The following is an 18,270-nucleotide window of genomic DNA, read 5'->3' on the forward strand; positions in this document are numbered from 1 at the left end:
AGAATTCAGGCTCTTCAGGCACACAGCAGGATAGCTCAACAAGCAGCAAATGAAAAGTAAAAATGTTAGGCTAATATTTGCTAGAATTAGTGCATTTATTACTAAATTCAAATGTCATGGAGGGGCTGGTTGGCACAATATCAAAAAGTTATATTTTCACCCAGTTATCATAGCAATACTCCTGAACCACTACAATTCCTGCAATACTATGCAAATCCAAAGGATTATGCTGCAGTCCATTTGAAGTAGGATGTCGGAGTTTCCGAGTTTCAAGTAGGAACACCCCCACAAGACGGATTTCTTGTGGGGAAAGTCGGGAGAGTAGTAACAGTAGTAAATGCAGTAGCATTGTACAGCTTATTAGAGCCTCTGTATGTGTCGCATGTGTGGTATCACTAACAATGCTAACCTGGGACATAAAGAAGGGTTTATGTAGTGTACTGTGCTCTTATTTGCATATATACCCAGTACAGTACAGTGGAATTCTTCTCTTTGCATATCTGAGCTTGGAAAGACAGGGTCAGAGCACAGGGTCAGCTATGCTATGGCACCCCCTGGAGCAAAGAGGGTTAATGACCTAGCTCTAGGCCTTGCTAAAGAGCCCAACAGTGGCAGATTAGGAAACCCAGATATCAAACCCCCTACCCTCCCATGAATAACCCAGCCCTCTAACCACTCCCTCAGTTTTAGGGCTAAATTGAACCCCCACAGTCATACCCATTGATATCGATACACTTAATACTCTCTATTGCTGTTCTTCTTATGTTCATGTTGATAAAATGCTAGAGCTCAAATTCATAATATGTAAAAATATGATTTTATATTGTCCACAAACTACAGATCCTTCAAAAACGTGTTGTTAATATTTTGTCACCATTTAAGACAGCAGTGTTACTCACTCTTTTCCCCGGAGGCCCGAAAGGGCCTTGAGGTCCTTTAAGTAGTCTGTATCTCCTCCCATCAGAGCCTAAAATTACATCACCGTGTTTATATGAACTCTTTGTTGCGCTCGGGTGCACTGAGCCGGCTGGTCTGCTCTCCACAGGCTTCTCAAGGCCTTCCTGGGTAAGTGATGTAAGTAACGTGGGAGTGATGTTTACCCTTACAGAGGGTAACAGGTTCTCCTCCGTCAAGTTCAAGTCGCTGAACTTAGAATGCATGAGGTTCTCAATTTCGCGCCTTGCATCAGGTTTAGAATCCAGGTCAATGATGTCCCTTGAGGGTTTAACAGGAATAACATCCAACAGACCATCAACCAAGTGTGCTTGTCTTTTCAGCGAGGGCAAGTTCTCCGCTGTGGATTTAGTGCCAGTGGACTGGGCCTTTTTGTCAGTGCTGTCCTTAATCCTGTCATGTGAGGTGATGTGAGGGGATTTGAGCCGGTCACGTTCCTCCACCACACGAAAGCCATTAAAGTCGCCTCTCTGGGAACGGGAGGAAGCGTTCCTCTCAGAAATCAGAAGATCCTGTAAGGAGAGATGAAGCATATCATTAACTCTGAAAGTAAAAGTGGTGGCTACCTCTAAGCTTGAACCCATCTCAGGAGATTGCGGGTGATAGGCCCTGATGATGCCTGATGGTCCCAGACTCTGCTCTCCTTGGGTGGGAAAGACAGCTCTTACTCAGCTCATTACTCAGCATGGTGCTAGTCACTGTGGAAGTCTTGTTAACTGATTTAGCACCACTGGCAGTGGCACTTCATGCTAACCTTTACCCTCCCAGCACTGGTAGCTTCGTGTGATTGGTGGAGTCCTAGCCAGTGGCTGGAAATTGGATATGACAATAAAAATTCCTATATTTACTTTATATAAACTTAATTTATACAATTTGTATTGCGATTACCCATGTCTTTACCTCTGAAATTTAAAGAGGCTGCTTTTATATGATTTTATGTGTCCAAAAGTTTGCAGACTCCTGCTCTACCAAGTTTCTTTTGAAATCAAGGGTAATAATAGGGAGATGGTTTTCCTTTTGTTACAGTAACAGCCTCTACTCACCCGCAAAAGCCTTGCATTACTTTTGTCCATATAGTGTATGAACTGTGTTGGTATCAACAGTGAACAGTATGTTTATGAAATGTACTAATGTTAAAAATATAGTTTACTATGAAAAAGGTGCTTAAAGTCATTTAGATTAGAAGTCTTGAAACTGGCAGGTGGCCGAAGTATTACTCCAAGCACAGACCTGGTGTCTCCATTAAACTGGGTCTCCCACTTTCAGTAGACAATAAGCCTCAGAGCCAATGTAGTCAGGCACCGAACGCTGCAAAGCGGCAGCCTTAGATGAAATGGACACTTGATCTCCTTCAGAGGTGACACGGTCACTCCAACTAATTGAAGTTGGCTCCTGTAGTAGTATAACACGACTTGACACTTTTCAATAAAAATCAGCTAATCGGACCATAGTGGGACATTTGGACTGGAGCCAGAATGGAGTGTGAACGAGATGCCTCTGTGGATTAAACAAAAAATTCCATTATTTAGAGCAGAAATAGATTGGGATCGTATGAAAGGGTCTGGATACGGTGCCGGGTATCTGATTAGATTGGACGTGCATCAAACGACATTCATAAAGAGGAATGATTCACCCGAAATTCATTTTCACAATTTTCCTAAATGTAGCCGATCAGGCAAGACAAGACTGAGGCCTGATTTAAGAACAGTCTGAAGTTACCCTCTGTAGCTTTACATGGGAGTTAAGAGGCTAGTGTACATTTGAGTGAAAAACACTTGGGTGACCCCATTTACACCTGGTCACTTGAGGTGACAAGTACCTGGATTGTAGATTTTAGCCACATGCATTTACACTTGGTAGTCCAATGCGTTTCTGGTCAGTCAGACTGTGTCACTGTGTTGGACAGAATATGCAAATTCTCCAATTACGCAGCAATTCTTACAGGTGTTTAGGCTGTACTGGGAGGGGTTTTGGTTGTTGACAGCATCTTGGAGAGACGGATGTGTTTACACTGCTATAATGTGTGGCTCAAATGTGTCGCAGATCAAAGTGATCAGATTTGTCTCTGGTTTAAATGAAGTCTGGGGTGTGTTTATACTTGGCCGATACTCAAGGGGCATGAAGTGACCAGGTCTAAACAGGGTATTAGATTTCTATTATTTTTTAGCTACATCCCAGCTGGCCACCAACATCAATAGACATTGTTATCCTGCTGAATGTAGGTTGTGATGTCGGGTGACCAAAATCCATTGTCAGGACAATGTCTAATGCCAACGTCAATTTGACAAAGAATTGTGACGAAAGACCACGTTAATATTTTATTATATTATAATACGTTAATATTTTATATTATATATTTTTGTTGGATTCACGTTCTCTAAACATCATACCGTCTTTAAAAAAACAACTAAATCAACGTCTGCTAAACTTCATAATGTTAATGGTCACACAGTGTACAATTCCTGTGTCACCATTGCTCCCATTGCTTTTGCTTTGACACTTGCTTTTGAAATGGTCAGCTTGTGCAGACAATGGATGATGCACTCTGCCAGGCTGGGCAGTGGCGCGGTTGTATGCCGGTGGTGCTTTGTTGCCAGGGACTCACTGAGACGCTTTGCCGTCCACACCTTCAAGTATAATGTGGTCATATGCGTCTCTGACCGCCTCAGAAAGTGGTGTGAGTGATCCGATTACAACACACTGTATCCCGTTCATACCTGCACCTCTCATGATTGGATCACTCAGGACATGGGTGAATGCCAGGTGTGAACGGAGCATCTGAGTCCGATTTAACTGGCCTAAAAAGTGCAGGTGTGAAAACACCCAAACATTCCACATCTGTCCAATGTCTTTCTGATGTCAAACTAACGTCCAATGCCTGCTGGAATTATCCTTGTAACTCAGAAAAAGTACAAAGTACTGAACTACAGAACGTCAGAGTCCCAGCATCTCCTGGTCAATAGACCACAAATCCGAGTTTCCGTGAACCATTCCTTTAAGCCATGAAAAAAACAGGACCCTAATGTAATATAGCAACCCTGAGCTGTTTCGCTATACAAGGAGTTCTGAGCGATAAGGTCAGCTTGTCTGACTGGAGAACCCAAGTAAACGTTTATGGCTTAGTGCTGTGATTGCTCTATGATGAATCACCATGTGCTTCTGGCCCTGGGCAGAATGTGATCCACGTTCTGAACGGTAGGCATGACAGTGAATAATGAGCCACTTCATAAATCTTCACTGAGACACAGGCATGAAGATGATCTCCACTGGTCATTTGTTTGAAGATGCAGCTGGGCAAAACATTTAGACTATTTCAAGAAAAATTACACATAGTTTTGAAAAAAGGTCCAGCTCTAGAAGGCCAGGCCGGGATGACTAGTGGGAGATCATTAATGAAGTAACAAAATACCAAGTTTGATCAAATAGCTGCTGCCTTTAAGTGCCTTGACCCACACCAGTGTTGTGTAATGAAGAATAACTGGTGCAGAGTCATCTGAACAAGACATTTAGTCATGAGCCTTTTTCTGAAAAAACTTGCTGAACCCTCTAAAGCCACTGATAGCAAAACTGAGCTGGCCGAGAGTTTGTTTGTGTAGTACGCTCTCATTAGAAAGACAAACTTGCAGTCGCAACTCTGGAGGTCCTGTGGTGCCCTCAGTAGACCCTGGCAAAATGATATGTATCATATTCATACAAAGAAATAGTGCTGCTTACTACGGACGAAAGGAATATGGGAATATTGGGAATGGGGCCGGGCAAGTAATCAAAACAGACATTCAGACCCTCTAATCAACTTCATCTTGTTGGAGCATTTCACTTTTTTGTGTTCATGTACTGTCCCTACTTAAATACATACTATTGTGTGTGTAGAGACGTGACTCCGCCTGTCCGGTCTGCAACATGGAAGCAACGTGGAGTGTAGAGTGAAGAGTAGAGTGTTATGGTCTCCATATTGACTTGTGTTTAGTAGTGTCTAAGCTTAGAGGCATCTCTAATTTTTTGTCTATTTTGTCTATTCTTAAGTAAATAGCAAAGCACTTTTGTTAGTCGCTCTGGGTAAGAGCCTCTGCTAAATGCTGTCAATGAAAATGGAGGACAAATTAAACACTGAGCCAACTGAGCAGCTTATATAATCGCTTATTAATTAATCGCTTAATATTCTTGAGGCCATCCCCCAACACTAACTAAGAAATTTCCGGTATTAGTTTTGACTTATTAAAACACTGTTTATATAGTATTTTCTATACACAGAAACTCAAAAACATCAGCAAAACCATCTAGTTTTGAATTTACTCAAATTTAATAAGGATAATATAATCATAATATATATTTATAATAATAATAAAGTAAAGTCTGGGACCATACAATTAGCCATATATTGAGACTACAGCAGTCTAGCCCCACCCATTAATGCTGAAATTATAAGAAGCATTTCATGTATTTCATGTTGCAAGGAGCAACTTATGTATCCTTCTCGGCCTTCAGTTAAACACCGTTCTCTGCACACATACAACCCGGGGGCGAGAGAAAACAACAGCATCGTGAAAAATGGTGGAAATTGAAGCCTCCAGAGCAGAGGCCGCTTAAAATGTTAGTGTTTATAGTTGCAATTAATTTCTGTGAAAGAATTAAAAAGCACAAGTTTTGTGCCGCAATTGAAAGAGGCCGGGCCTTTCCGCTGACATCACCATGCTGCCTGGTTGGACTGTTATATTTGTGTGACCAATAGGCTACTGAGAAGGAGTTTTTATGGAGCGGTCCTACCAAGGACCCGCCCCAGCTCAGCTGCAGGCTGGGCTTTGGAAAGCAGCTACAGTATAGGGCAGGCAATCAGAACAGAGCTCATTTACATATGTCTTGTGTATGTCTTGTTGTTCAAAGGCACAGTAGCAAAGATGGACTTTTTAATTGTAATGGATAAAGAGAGTTTGGAAAATGGTCCAGTTTTTGGTACAATGACCCACATGTCATAGGTGGATCCAAGGTTGACCATTGGTCTGCATTATTTAGACAAAAACACCAATTGGTGGATCACGTAAATCCATCCATCATCAAAATACCAGCAGAAACTCACCTGGGGAGTCTGGCAGTGGTATAATTTGCATATTGCAGCCAATATTGGAAAAGCCAATATTGTGATAGGGGTCAGCACATGATATACTGTGCAGCCCTGTGCCTCAAGTACTAATGGGTGAATTAACACATTCAAAGAACCTTTAAAATCAAGCAAAAGACTGCTCACATATGCATAGTTTCTATCAATAATCAATTCTTTTTGCATTATTTATCTATAGCAAAAGCCAATATTGCTGCAATGAAAACTGATGTCAAAACCATGTGTTTCGATGCAGCCCTACAGCCAAAAAAAAGATATGAACAATATTCAAAATTCAATCAAAAATCATCAATCAATAATCATTTTCCACTCAATCAACAGACAACGCAAAAAATAATATGTGGCCTACCACAGCTTTCCTTTGAACCGCTGCATGCAGCCCCATCTGAACTAGTCCCAGGAGCAGACAGCATGTAATCCAAGCACGGCACTGCATGGCTACCGAAGATCCAGTCTGCATCCCCTTTTAAAGCATCCATTCAGTGAAGCACTCTCCTTATTCTCTCCTAGTTCTCTCCCACATTGCTGGAACCTCCCAGATACGCCCACCTCAGGGCTCAGCACCAAACCCAACACACCCAGACAGCAAGCCTTCAGGCATTTACTCAACCCACAACACCTCCATACAGGTGGAAGACTCACTGATTATCTACTAGGTTAGAATATGTCTTACTCTCTTGTAAAAGAGATTATTTGTTCTCAAAGGGACAAACACACTAATTTTCAACCTAAATTTATATCCAAAAGTTTGTGGACACCCCTTCTAATGAATGCATTCAGCTATTTTAAGCTGCACTCATTGCTGACACAGATGTACGAATGCACACACACAGCTTGTCTAGTCCCTGTAGAGATGTACTGCCAGTAGAATAAAAGGAAGCATGGATAAGGCGTGGGCTAGAGGGGTATAAAGAGCAGTGGAACTGTGTTCTCTGAAATGATCATGGTGCTCCTTCCAACAATTTTGCGCTTGTCACTGAATGCAATCTCAATCTTTACAGCAATGCTCCTCCAAAATTTAGTAGTAAGCCTTTTTCCCTGGACAGTAGAGACAGTTACTGTAACAAAATGAATGTGTGGTGACTGTAGAAACAAATGTGGACATTTGTGGACTGTTTAGAAATCCTGGCTGGACTTTTTTTCACATTCAATTTGCGGTACTTAGTGAGTTAGCCAATTGCAATGGACCTTGCTAATTTGCCAGGTCAGCCGCTTGGCTAAATGCTACTGCCTGCTGCTGTCCCTGCTGCCAACCACAGTACACTAGCAGTACATTAGGATGCTCACTGTTGTATTTCTGCTGTTTATGGTGGCTGAGTCAGCTAGCCTGGGTAGCGTTTTTCGATGCCATGGTGTCACTTTAGGATTGAACATTACGGCATTACTCTTGTCATTGCGATCAAAATATTCAATTCCAGTATTGTGACAACTTGCCTGAGCTTCATGTTTGTCTACTGGTTTTAGCATCAGCCTTCTCTCAGAGCCCAATGGTCTACATTAAAAACTTCAGTCATGGGAGAAAGAGAGTGAAGATGCTGAGAGCATGGAACCCCAAACCAGATCAGAGTTTACAAGCGATGGCATTTAATCAGAAGCTCCTTCATCTGAAGAACCAGCACGAAGAACTTCAATGACATAGCGAAGCCATGAAGGGCAAATGGAGACACTTTGGGGGAAACTTCAAACCCACTGGCTGACTCAGAAACCACAGAAGAAGAGGAGATTTATGAGGCCAAAGCCGCCCCATCAGTAAGCATCGCGGCAATATTCCACAAGCGAGCTCAGTGAAGCCGGATTGATTTGAAACTAATTATTCCTCGCTAGACCTCCAGCCTACAGAATCAAAAAGCTGCGGCCCACGGAGTGACCACGAGGTCATTAAAACAGGAAGGATTAGCTGTCATGGCTTCCATGGTAACAGGGCTGACTCAGGGAGGTGCTTTACAGAGGAAGGTTTTGTTGCCGGAGTGCTCTGTGGGACTCTGTTTCTGGGCTTTTTGAGGTTTTCACTCTCTCTTTTTTTTATTTTTTTACTCTGGGCAGGCAGAGGGGGGACGTGGAACACTTCCAACTAATACACTTCCATCTTTATTATCAGAATCCCAGCATCTTTCCACACATGCTCCTCTTTAAAGGGGAATCACACATGCATTTCAATGTCTCTGTAAAAGAAGATGGTTAAATGTACACAATAATCAGTTAGAGAGGTTTGGTGTGAAATGCTCTGTTGTAGAGAAAAGTACAGGGTAAGACCCCCCCTCCCCCATTAACCCATATGTTCATAAGTACCCCTAGCACCAACAATGCACACTTGACCTTAGGATGGAACTTAAGAACTTAAACACGTCTCCTCCTATATATGCAAAGCCAGCCACCACCTCTTTTCCATCATCAGACTGCCGACGCACCCAGAGGAAAGCGCAGGGTCCCATCTAACAGCACCAGATAATGTCAATAATGTCAATGGCACCAACTATGCCAGTGTGCACTCTCAAACTTCGGCTCGAGCTTCAAATCTGTGACCCTCGGGCCATTGTGGCAGTACCTTAAAATAGCAGCTTGAAATAAGTTTAATGGTACACTTACTGTAACAAGCAGAATTGTATCTCTGTCATTGACACTCCAGGACCTGTACACCAATTATATTGTATTTCTAGGAATATTTTTTATTTGATTACTTATTACATTAAGTCATACTTGTTTGTCCTAAGTTTGAGTTTTTTTTAGGGCACTCTATACGATGTCTAAGTGTTGTATTTAGCTCATTGTGTCCAAATATGGCGAAAACAGTGAAGGCATTGTCAGTCAGTGAGGACATTTGGTTGGTTTTCATAAAGGCAATGCTTATTTTTATCCATTCCTTCATCTTCTCATCTGCTTCTATGTGGTCAGGATCACAGTGGGTCTGGAGCACACCCCAGAATCATTGGTCATAAGGCAGGAATATCTGCTGGACAGGGTACCAGTCTATCAAAGGGTGCCACACACACCTATATTCATGCAGCAAACCTGGTCCCGTGGCACCTGTGACGTCCCAGGCCATTCTAAAGTCCATTCCAAAACAGGGGTGGTCATAATATTCTGATATGACTGTAATTTACAGTAACACAGAGGCAAAAAGATCAATCCCTCTGAGACCGTAACACTACTAACTACTGCATGTGTGTGTATGTGAACATGTGGCTGTGTGTGTGTGTGTGTGTGTGTGTGTGTGTGTGTATGTGTGTGTGTTTATATAAGGGTTTAAGTGTGGGAGCACACTGGTTAGAAAGTGAAAATCTGACACTTTTCCCACTTCTCTATCTCAGTTTATGGAATCTGGTTTATTTTAGAGCATTAAATTACAGCAGAGAGATCATAATTACATGTGTAACCTCCGTCACAGCAGACGGCACTGATGATAGGCAAGAGCTGCCAGGGGAAAGTGGAGCTGAGCTGAACTCTACTGAACTACAGTTACTCTGCCTTGGATAACTAACTCAATCACGCTCGGGCCATCTTTATTAGAGGAGGAAACGATTCCACTGACCTACAGCTAAAACACAGAGGTGTGAGAGGTGTCTCATTACTATGCATAACGGAGAAAGTGCAGGGAAATACAGAGGGAGACACATACTATATAGACAGAAGTATTGGGACGCCTGCTCTGAAATCAAGGTTATTAATAAAGAGTTGTTGGGGTAACTGTCTCTACTGTCCAGGGAAGGCTTTCTACTAGATTCTGGAGCATTGCTGTGAGGATTTGATTGGATAGAGCACCACCATCACTCTGGAGAACACAGTTCCACTGATCCACAGCTCAATGCTGGGTGGCTTTATAACTCTGTAGGCCACTATTTAGGTTCCTGTTTATCTGCTCTAGAGTCCTATACAATTAGCCGTACTTCTCTACAGGGACAAGACACGCTGTGTGTGTCACTGCAGATCTGTGTCAGAAATGAGTGAAGCTTAAAGTGGCTGAATGCATTCATTAGAAGGGGTGTCCATAAACATTTGGGCATATATTGTAAAGAGAAAGAGAGCAAAAGACAGAGACATATAAGGACAGTGGCAGAGAGAGAGACCAGGTGAGAGAGACAAAGACACACTGGGAGAGTGAAAGGCATATGTATGTATATAAAAAAGAGTGAGAGAGGAAAGAGCTGAGGAGAGAGAGCGAGAGCAAAAGAGGGAAAGACTGATGTATAGGCACTTTCCCTGCCCAGCTTCATTTGTGGCTTTGAGCTTCAGCTAACAGTACCATTCACTCAGCATGAGCTCTGAATGTGGAGCTGCTCTCCATGTCATCTGAGGCTTGTAATAGGCCAGAGAGAAGACCTGTAGCACACATTTGCCTGGACTTTCACTAAGTGACCACTTACCTGAAAAACCTGAAAGTTTTTTTTATTAAAATTAAAATAAATGATAAACATGCATTATAAAGAGGCGGTGGCTGGCTTTGCATGTATCAGAGCAACGCATATTTGAATCCACATCTGAATCCACATTCAGAGCTCATGCTTAAGTCCTTCCTCTCCTAGTGTCGGGAGCACTGCTTGTGTTAGGGGGAGTTATGGACGGGTGGATTCATTAGCACTACTAAAAAGTGGAGTGAGCTGTGAGAAGGTTAAAGGTTAATATTTCCACTCGTTTAAAAAAGTTTCGGTAGCATTAAAGTGATGAAAACTGATGATTAAATAAATGGATCTGGGCTCCCCTCAGCTAGCACACAGCTAGTATACAGCACCACGTTCTACCATCCTGTAAACATGTGTTGTGTGCTTTGAGGGTAAAAACGTAATAAAACCAAACTTTTACAACAGCACTCCAGGTAATGAGGCCTATTTGTGGAAAACTATGCTTATCTGAGAAAGCCACACACACACACACAAACACACACACACACACATATATACAATCAGCTTTCGCTTTCGCAGACGAAGACAAACACACAGCAAACGTAACGGCTCCAATAAAGCCGTCAACCTCAACATGACCTTTCTTCACCTAAGTGGAGCATGCAGTGTGCTGCTGAACACGTTCAATGCAAGTCTCAACAAACAGACTTTACAGAGTCACAAAATCACATCCTGAAGATCCCCCCCAGCCCACCCTTGAAGTTGGTGGTTTGTTGGAGTTGGAGTGGAGCTGGGCCAATTAGTGAAGCTCCTTTATGGAGGCACTTGAAAGTAGGCTTATCTCCGGTTTGGAGTATTTATTGCCTTCCTCTGATTTCATCAAGTCAGGGCCTTATCTCAGGCCTTTCAGATGAGGATGCTGAAACATCTGAGGGAGGACACAATTAAAAACTGGGTGACAAATTAGATGCTCCAGAAGGACTCTGGAAGGTTCTAATAATGTTAAAATGTACCTAAATGTACCTCACAGAGTTAATGCCCCCATACTGCCCCAACTTCACCCTTCCCTTCGGATTTCTAGACTCCAAAAACTTAAATGCAGCTAATGACTTTCCAGGCCATTTGCTAACTGTGGAGCAGTTCCTGCAGAGCCATACTGAGTGTGCTCCAGGGCTGTGCCCTCTTGCCCTCCCAGACGGGACGTTTATCACCCCCCCCCAAACCCCCCCCCCCCCCCCCCCCACCACCCGCACTCTGCCCCGCCCTCTCTGTTCCAGCACCGTGCCAAAACGAGACCGCTCCCACGACAGCCATTAGTCACAGCCTTCCTGTTTGCAGCTGAACGCAGCAACAGTTTAATATGGACAAATGAAGAAGAAGCTGGGGCCATCTCCTTTTTCCATCCGTGCAATTTCCATCCCTCCAGAGCCATCCATCTAGCCGTCGCCCATAGCCAGTGCTCAGTTGTGCTACAAAGCGTGGAGGCTCTGTCCATTTAAAGCTGGTTAATTCCTCATTGTTAACCCCTGTACAACAAGTCTGCAGAATGCTCAAGTAAGCATGGTAATGAGTCCCCATGTGCTATAACTCACACGCAGACCTTTCAGAGCTTGTAAATGGATTTCCTCAGAGCCCTTACCAGTACATCTGCTTCCTGATCGTCAGGCCTGAGCTGAATTGTAGTTGTGATGACATGTTCTCCTGTGTCAGTGGAGGACTCTGGGGGAAATAACGGTTCCTCGAGCAGGCCGATTGAGGACAGCGATGGAGGTGTCTGCAAAAAGGAGAGGGCTGTAAGCAAACTTTGATCCAGGAGTACTGGGAGAAATTCCCTTTCCAACTGAAGCATCACATTCTTGCTCAGCTGGATGATTTCTGGGCTCTAAGTCAGGCTTTTCATTGAAACTCCACTTATACTGCGTATTGTAAAGCAGGGCCAGTCCCCAGCAAAATTTGGTGGTTGCCCTACTCAAGCACTCTCACTTCACCTGATAACTCTGCAGAGTTCCGCTGAAGAGTTGAATCAGGTGTGTTTGAGTAGGCCAACTACTACTAACTTAGCTGGGACCGGACTGGAGTTGTGCACCCCTGATGTAAAGTCAAATTTATTTGTATAGTGCTTTTTACACTACTTTGTTGTCACAAAGCAGCTTTACACAATCAGTCATTAGAAAAAAACAAGAAATCAACAACATAAAAAGACATGAAAAATCTAAGACCCCCAGTGAGCAAGGAAAAACTCCCTCAGAGCTGGAGGAAGAAACCTTGGGAGGAACCAACATTCACAAGGGGGACCCAACCCATCCTCCTCTGGTCAGAACTATTTAATATATAAATATAAATTATTGACAAAAATCACCAAACCACCTAAACTGTTGTACTGCAGGTGTGCCACATATTCTGAATCATGATATAATAATTATGGTGTAGTATAACTTCTATAATATAGTCATGGCAGTGATGGTCATGGCAGTGATGGTCAGAGTAGTGGTTGGTGTGGCGCAACAGATAACACCACTACTTGCCACTGAGCTACCACACCGTGTGGGAGACTGGGGTTCGATTCCCGGTTTGGGTGACTATGCTGCGCTACACCAATAAGAGTCCTTGGGTAAGACTCCTAACACTCCATTAGCCCACCTCTGTAATATGAGTAACCATGTAAGTCGCTCTGGATAAGAGCGTCAGCTAAATGGCATAAATGTAAATGAGAGTAATGATAGTTAATAGTGGTAGCATCAATAGAGGCAGGTAGTTAAGAGTACACTTAAAGGGTCCATTAAAGTGTCCTGTGATTCACTTCCAACCAAACACCCTCTGGTGTACCAGGTTTCAGGTGAATTTTGCTAATGTCATATTGTCTAGCTCTAATGAACAGGTTTGAGTCTGTGAATCTGAATAAATCTGTATAATGTGAAAAAAAGCATGCAACCATGCTGTCTGACCAGCTAAACCAGCATGAATTTTAAACTGGTCTGGCTGACTGGTTTAGCTGGTCAGACAGCATGGTTGTATTCTTTACATTCTTTAAGGACCAGAATGCATCACGGTCAGGTCTTAGATTCAACTCAAGAGAATCAAGCAGTTAATCAGCAGTTTGCACTGGTTTGCTTGAGCAGGAAAATCCCCAAGCAGTGCTGAACTCTGGATCTCCAGGCCCAAACCTGATGACCCCTTTCCTAATGCACATTCTGTTCTTTTGTACCTGGGTGCTGTGTTGGGTTTCAGGAGAATGGGACTCCACTGAAGGCTCACACAGAACCCTGTGGAGGCTGCAGTGACGGCTGGCAGCTCCACCATCCCCCATCAAAAACATCACCTGCCTGAGCTCCCCCTGTTAAGACAAAACCATGCGTCAGGATTAGGGCTGTAGGGTCAAAATTTTTGAGCTAACTTAACTTAGTTCAGTCAAAAGTTCTCCGAACTCTTTATCTTTAGTTTGGTCAATAATACATTTGAAGTTGAGCCACAAGAACGTCAGTAGATGAGCTACAGCTGATTAAATATTGTGTAAGATGTTTAGTCTGTGGATCCTCCCCCAAAATGTACTGTTGATTCCCATCTGCAGGTTAGAACTCTCAGACTCCTGACAATGGAGGGCTGTGGTGTGGATGGGATTTGAACTTATTAGGCTTCTGTCAGGCAGGCAGTTAGACAATTGCACCACTCTGGAGCCGTAGAGTCTAAATGCTGATCATCAAGTGTAAATAGATCATATGGGCTCAGAGCTCCACTGTCAAAAGCCTAAGAGGCAGAAGGGAAAAATGTGAGGTAGGAGAGCTTTTAACTAAGTTAAGTTGAATTCATTTAATAAATCTACAGTAATCAGTTATGTTATCATTAGAAGTTGAACTGGCTATGTTTTTTACAGTGCAGATGTCTGATATTGACCAGAATGCTTACGAAATATAGCCAATGGTTGCATATGTACAGTGCAGCCTTCTTTGGTATCAGTATTGCAAAGGTTAGTATAGCTGGTGTGATAGCGGTTAAGGGCATTTTCACACCTGCACTTTTTAGTTCAGTTAAACTGGGCCCGGTCCCAAACGAACTCTGAAAGTGGTTCGCTTGTGGTGAGAACGTGACCTGACTTCGATTCGACTCCCAGCAATTAGGTATACTCTGCAAGCTTGAGCTAAACGGCTTCCGTAGCCAACTGCTGACCTGGTATACTGGCCAGAAAACTATGCTTCAAATTTTCAAACTCTTTAACTGATTCGGGTCACAGCTAACAAGCAATAAGTGTGAAAACGGACTAGTTAGCATCACTTCTGTAAATGAGCATCATCCACTCTTGCCCTCCAAAACCAAAACCATTGGATTACTCAGCTGCTTTATTGCATTTCTGGCTCCATCTCTGGTGGTTTGATGGATAGCAAACCTGACAGCATTAAGCTTCTCATGCAATGCTGTAACAACCCAAAAGAAATGAATCACTGAGAATACAAGGTTGTATCAGGCACACTTGGCCAGCTGCTTAACATTAATCTGCTCAACGTTAAAAGATGCTGATATCACTAGCATGCTCAGTATGTACATAAGAGGTATAGATTTGAGGCATTTGGCAATCAGATACAGTGCATTCTTTCAGAGCTTGTTTTAATATTTAACATTATCTCCTGAGTTTGCTGTACTGAAAGAAGACAACTCAGGTCTGCAATCAAATAACAGATTAAATATGGGTGAATTCATAGCAACATTACATATAATGCGCTCTTCCCCTATATGTATTGTCCATGCACATGGTTCTGTGTACCTAAACAGCTGTATATTGATATTTTTTGGTTTATATTACCTCCAACTCAAACCTCTATATGTACCTAAACAGACTGTTTATGTTACTGTGCCTTTATCTGTAAATGATATATGCAAATAATCTCCCCTCTTATTGGCTGTTGTCCCTCATTCTAAAAGCATGCCATGCTGAAACACTGCGTATATTTTTTATGTGAATGGGCTGCAAAACTGGTACAGGCGCAATAGGAAGATCTATGTAAATGTGCATTTTGGTTGTATATGTATATACATACTCTATGGCCAAATGTTTGTGGACATCCCTACTAATGAATGCATTTAGCTACTTTCATGGCATTCATTACACAGATGTGCAAATGCGCACAAACACAGCCTGTCTAGTCCATGTAGAGAAGTATTACCAATAGAATAGGACTCTCTGGAGCAGATAAACATGAACTTATTGGCACCATGCCCAATGCTAGGTGTGGACTGGAGGGGTATAAAGCCCCCCAGGAATTAGTATTGTGCTCTATCCAATACTTTTTTGATGAATTGGGGATTTGAGGATAATAAGTTATTTGAGACCATTCTGACCTCAATAATGCAATCAAATTCTCACAGCAATGCTCCAAAATCTAGTAGAAAGCCTTCCCTGGACAGCAGAGACAGGGGACAGTTACTCCAACAAAAGCAGGATCTGCTCTTTTTTGTCTGTCTTGATTTCAGAAGAAACAAAGAATAAGCAGGTGTCCCAATACTTTTGTCCATATAATGTACATCAAGAAAGCTTCTAGAAAACTAAAATTTCAATTAAAATCAAAAAAATAACTTGCCTATAATTATGATATAACTATTTTATGGACTCTTCAAATATAGTTGAAATGGAATTAGCACCTAATTCACAGGACAATTTAAATTTAATTAACATATTTAATTCACATTTTCAAATTAAACGTTTGTAGACGTACCAAGCCCCAATAAAAATGACCATTGTATAACACAGCATGATGTGTTGATTGGGTAGAAGTCACAAAATACCTCAAAAGGTGTCTCAAATCCCTCCACAATGCCCCCGACCATCAGCAGGCCATCAGTGGCGATGCCCATGTAAGGGTATGTCCACCTCACTTTCTCCACTAGTGCACAGTCCACATACACAGCCAGATATTCAAAGGAGACCCCCACTGAGAGCCAGTGCCACTGTAAGTCTGACAGGCCAGGTACTACAAACCTATGGAAAACAAAACACTCACTGGACAATAGTGTATGAGGGCAGGAGGTGTTCATAAAAATATCTAACCTGATAATATGAGGTCATAACATGGGGCAGGATTAAACTTCATAGATTTAATGTATTTAATGTTAATATTGTGTAGCTTAGAGAAACACTGCAGCATCAGTCCTACTATTTGATTTACGACGGCAAGCGCAACAAGAGCGTCCGAGTGTGTAAAAAAAGTATCTGAGACTCACTCATAATCGCGCTGCTGGCCGATGATGAAAGTGACGCTGGAAGGACTTAGACGGATCTGCAGTATCACCTGATTGTAGAAGTCCAGAATACTTAGAACGCTACAATCCTCCTTCTGAGAGCTCCGCAGCTGAAGAAGCACACTGAACTCATCTGCAAAGCTGTTAACACACATTAATTAAACCAGTAGTTCAGTTAATATGGTCTTTCTGTCTCCACTGTCTCCAGGCGTAGTGTCTGAAGTTGTATGTGCATGTGAGCTATGAGGCCAATGTAGCTAATTAGGCTAATGGAAACCTATATGCCATCCCTGTCAAAAAATCCATCTCAGGTGTTGCTGATAGCTGGTTTCTAATGGTTAAGGTGGTTGAAAAGCTGGTCATCCAGGCGAAAACATGCTCTATACTGGGAAGCTAGCTGGTTAACCAGCTCTTGACCAGCATGGTGTATGCTGCATTTGATTTAATTTGAGGTCATGCTTGGTCTTGCTGGTCGACCAGTAGGACCAAGATGGTCGACCAGCATGACCAGTAATATTAAGCTCGTCAACCAGCATGACCAACATGATTAAGCTGGACGACCAGCTTGGTCCAACTGGTCAGGCTGGTCAACCAGCTTAGTCATTCTGGTCAATCAGCATGGTCAAGCTTGGTCACACCGATGTTCTAGATTGGTTGATAAGGTTGATCATGCTGGTAGACCAGTTAAACTCAAACAAAACTGGTCAAGAGTTATGCTGGTCAACCAACTTAACCAGCTGGCCAGTTGTCCACTGTATAACACACTGATGCTAACACACTTGCTGGGAGTTGGTCTTTGATGGTTAAGGTGGTTGAAAAGCTGGTCATTTAGGCGAAAACATACCCTTTACTGGGAAGCTAGCTGGTGAACCAGCTCTTGACCAGCATGGTGTATGTTGCATTTGATTTAAGTCATGCTTGGTCAAGCTGGTCGGCCAGTTGGGCCAAGGTGGCTGACCAGCATGAAGATTGATCAGCATCATACTGATGCTCTAGATTGGTTAGGTTTATCATGCTGGTAGACCAGCTAAAATAAAAAAAAAACATACTCTATGCTGGTCAAGAATTAAGATGGTCAACCATCTCAACCAGCTTGACCAGCTTCAGCTAAAAATCACATAAACAAGTAAAATTGACATTACTAAACAATTCCAAAATTCCACTTTTAGCTAGGCTACGTCAGCCTCGTAGTGCCTGTGGAAAACTAAAGAAGCAAACTTCAGAATCTGGACATGGCTTAGCTCATCAACTACAATGCTGGGTATAGAAGACATTTGAATAAGATGACCCATGGACACACCTTGGCCCAAAAGCTTGTTGTGTGGGCAGTGTCAAGGTTGAGTAGATTCCAACATTTAGCACCGTACATCCATCATCTTCCTCATACAGAGACGAATTCTTGCTTTGTGGCACAAGGCGGGACAAGTGCTTCAGTAAGTCCACCTTTTGGGTAAAAGGATTTAGATGTAGATCCACCGTCACTGTAAAAATAAAGCACAGAATCAAATACTTATCAACAATGAATATGAATTTTTTTATCTACATTTTGCCAATACAATAGGACTCTCTTTGGCAGATAAACATGAACCTAATGCCAGGTGTGGGCTAGAGGAGTATAAAGCCCCCAGCATTGAG

The 18,270-nt window shown here is 42.6% G+C and overlaps 1 protein-coding gene across 1 annotated transcript in view; it reads right to left on the reverse strand.

Annotated features, from left to right (window-relative positions):
- LOC140541925 (uncharacterized) overlaps nucleotides 1-18,270 on the reverse strand; it is an 85,945-nt gene that overhangs the window by 40,362 nt on the left and 27,313 nt on the right. The window contains exons 2-7 of the mRNA XM_072664724.1: nucleotides 17,936-18,116; nucleotides 16,618-16,776; nucleotides 16,183-16,375; nucleotides 13,613-13,741; nucleotides 12,047-12,181; nucleotides 900-1,466 (exon numbers count right to left, since the gene is read on the reverse strand). Coding sequence (XP_072520825.1) covers nucleotides 900-1,466; nucleotides 12,047-12,181; nucleotides 13,613-13,741; nucleotides 16,183-16,375; nucleotides 16,618-16,776; nucleotides 17,936-18,116 — 1,364 coding nt within the window. The remainder of the gene's footprint in view (nucleotides 1-899; nucleotides 1,467-12,046; nucleotides 12,182-13,612; nucleotides 13,742-16,182; nucleotides 16,376-16,617; nucleotides 16,777-17,935; nucleotides 18,117-18,270) is intronic.

This window comes from Salminus brasiliensis, chromosome 20 (genome assembly GCF_030463535.1).
Source record: "Salminus brasiliensis chromosome 20, fSalBra1.hap2, whole genome shotgun sequence".
In the NCBI taxonomy this organism is placed as follows: Eukaryota; Metazoa; Chordata; class Actinopteri; order Characiformes; family Bryconidae; genus Salminus; species Salminus brasiliensis.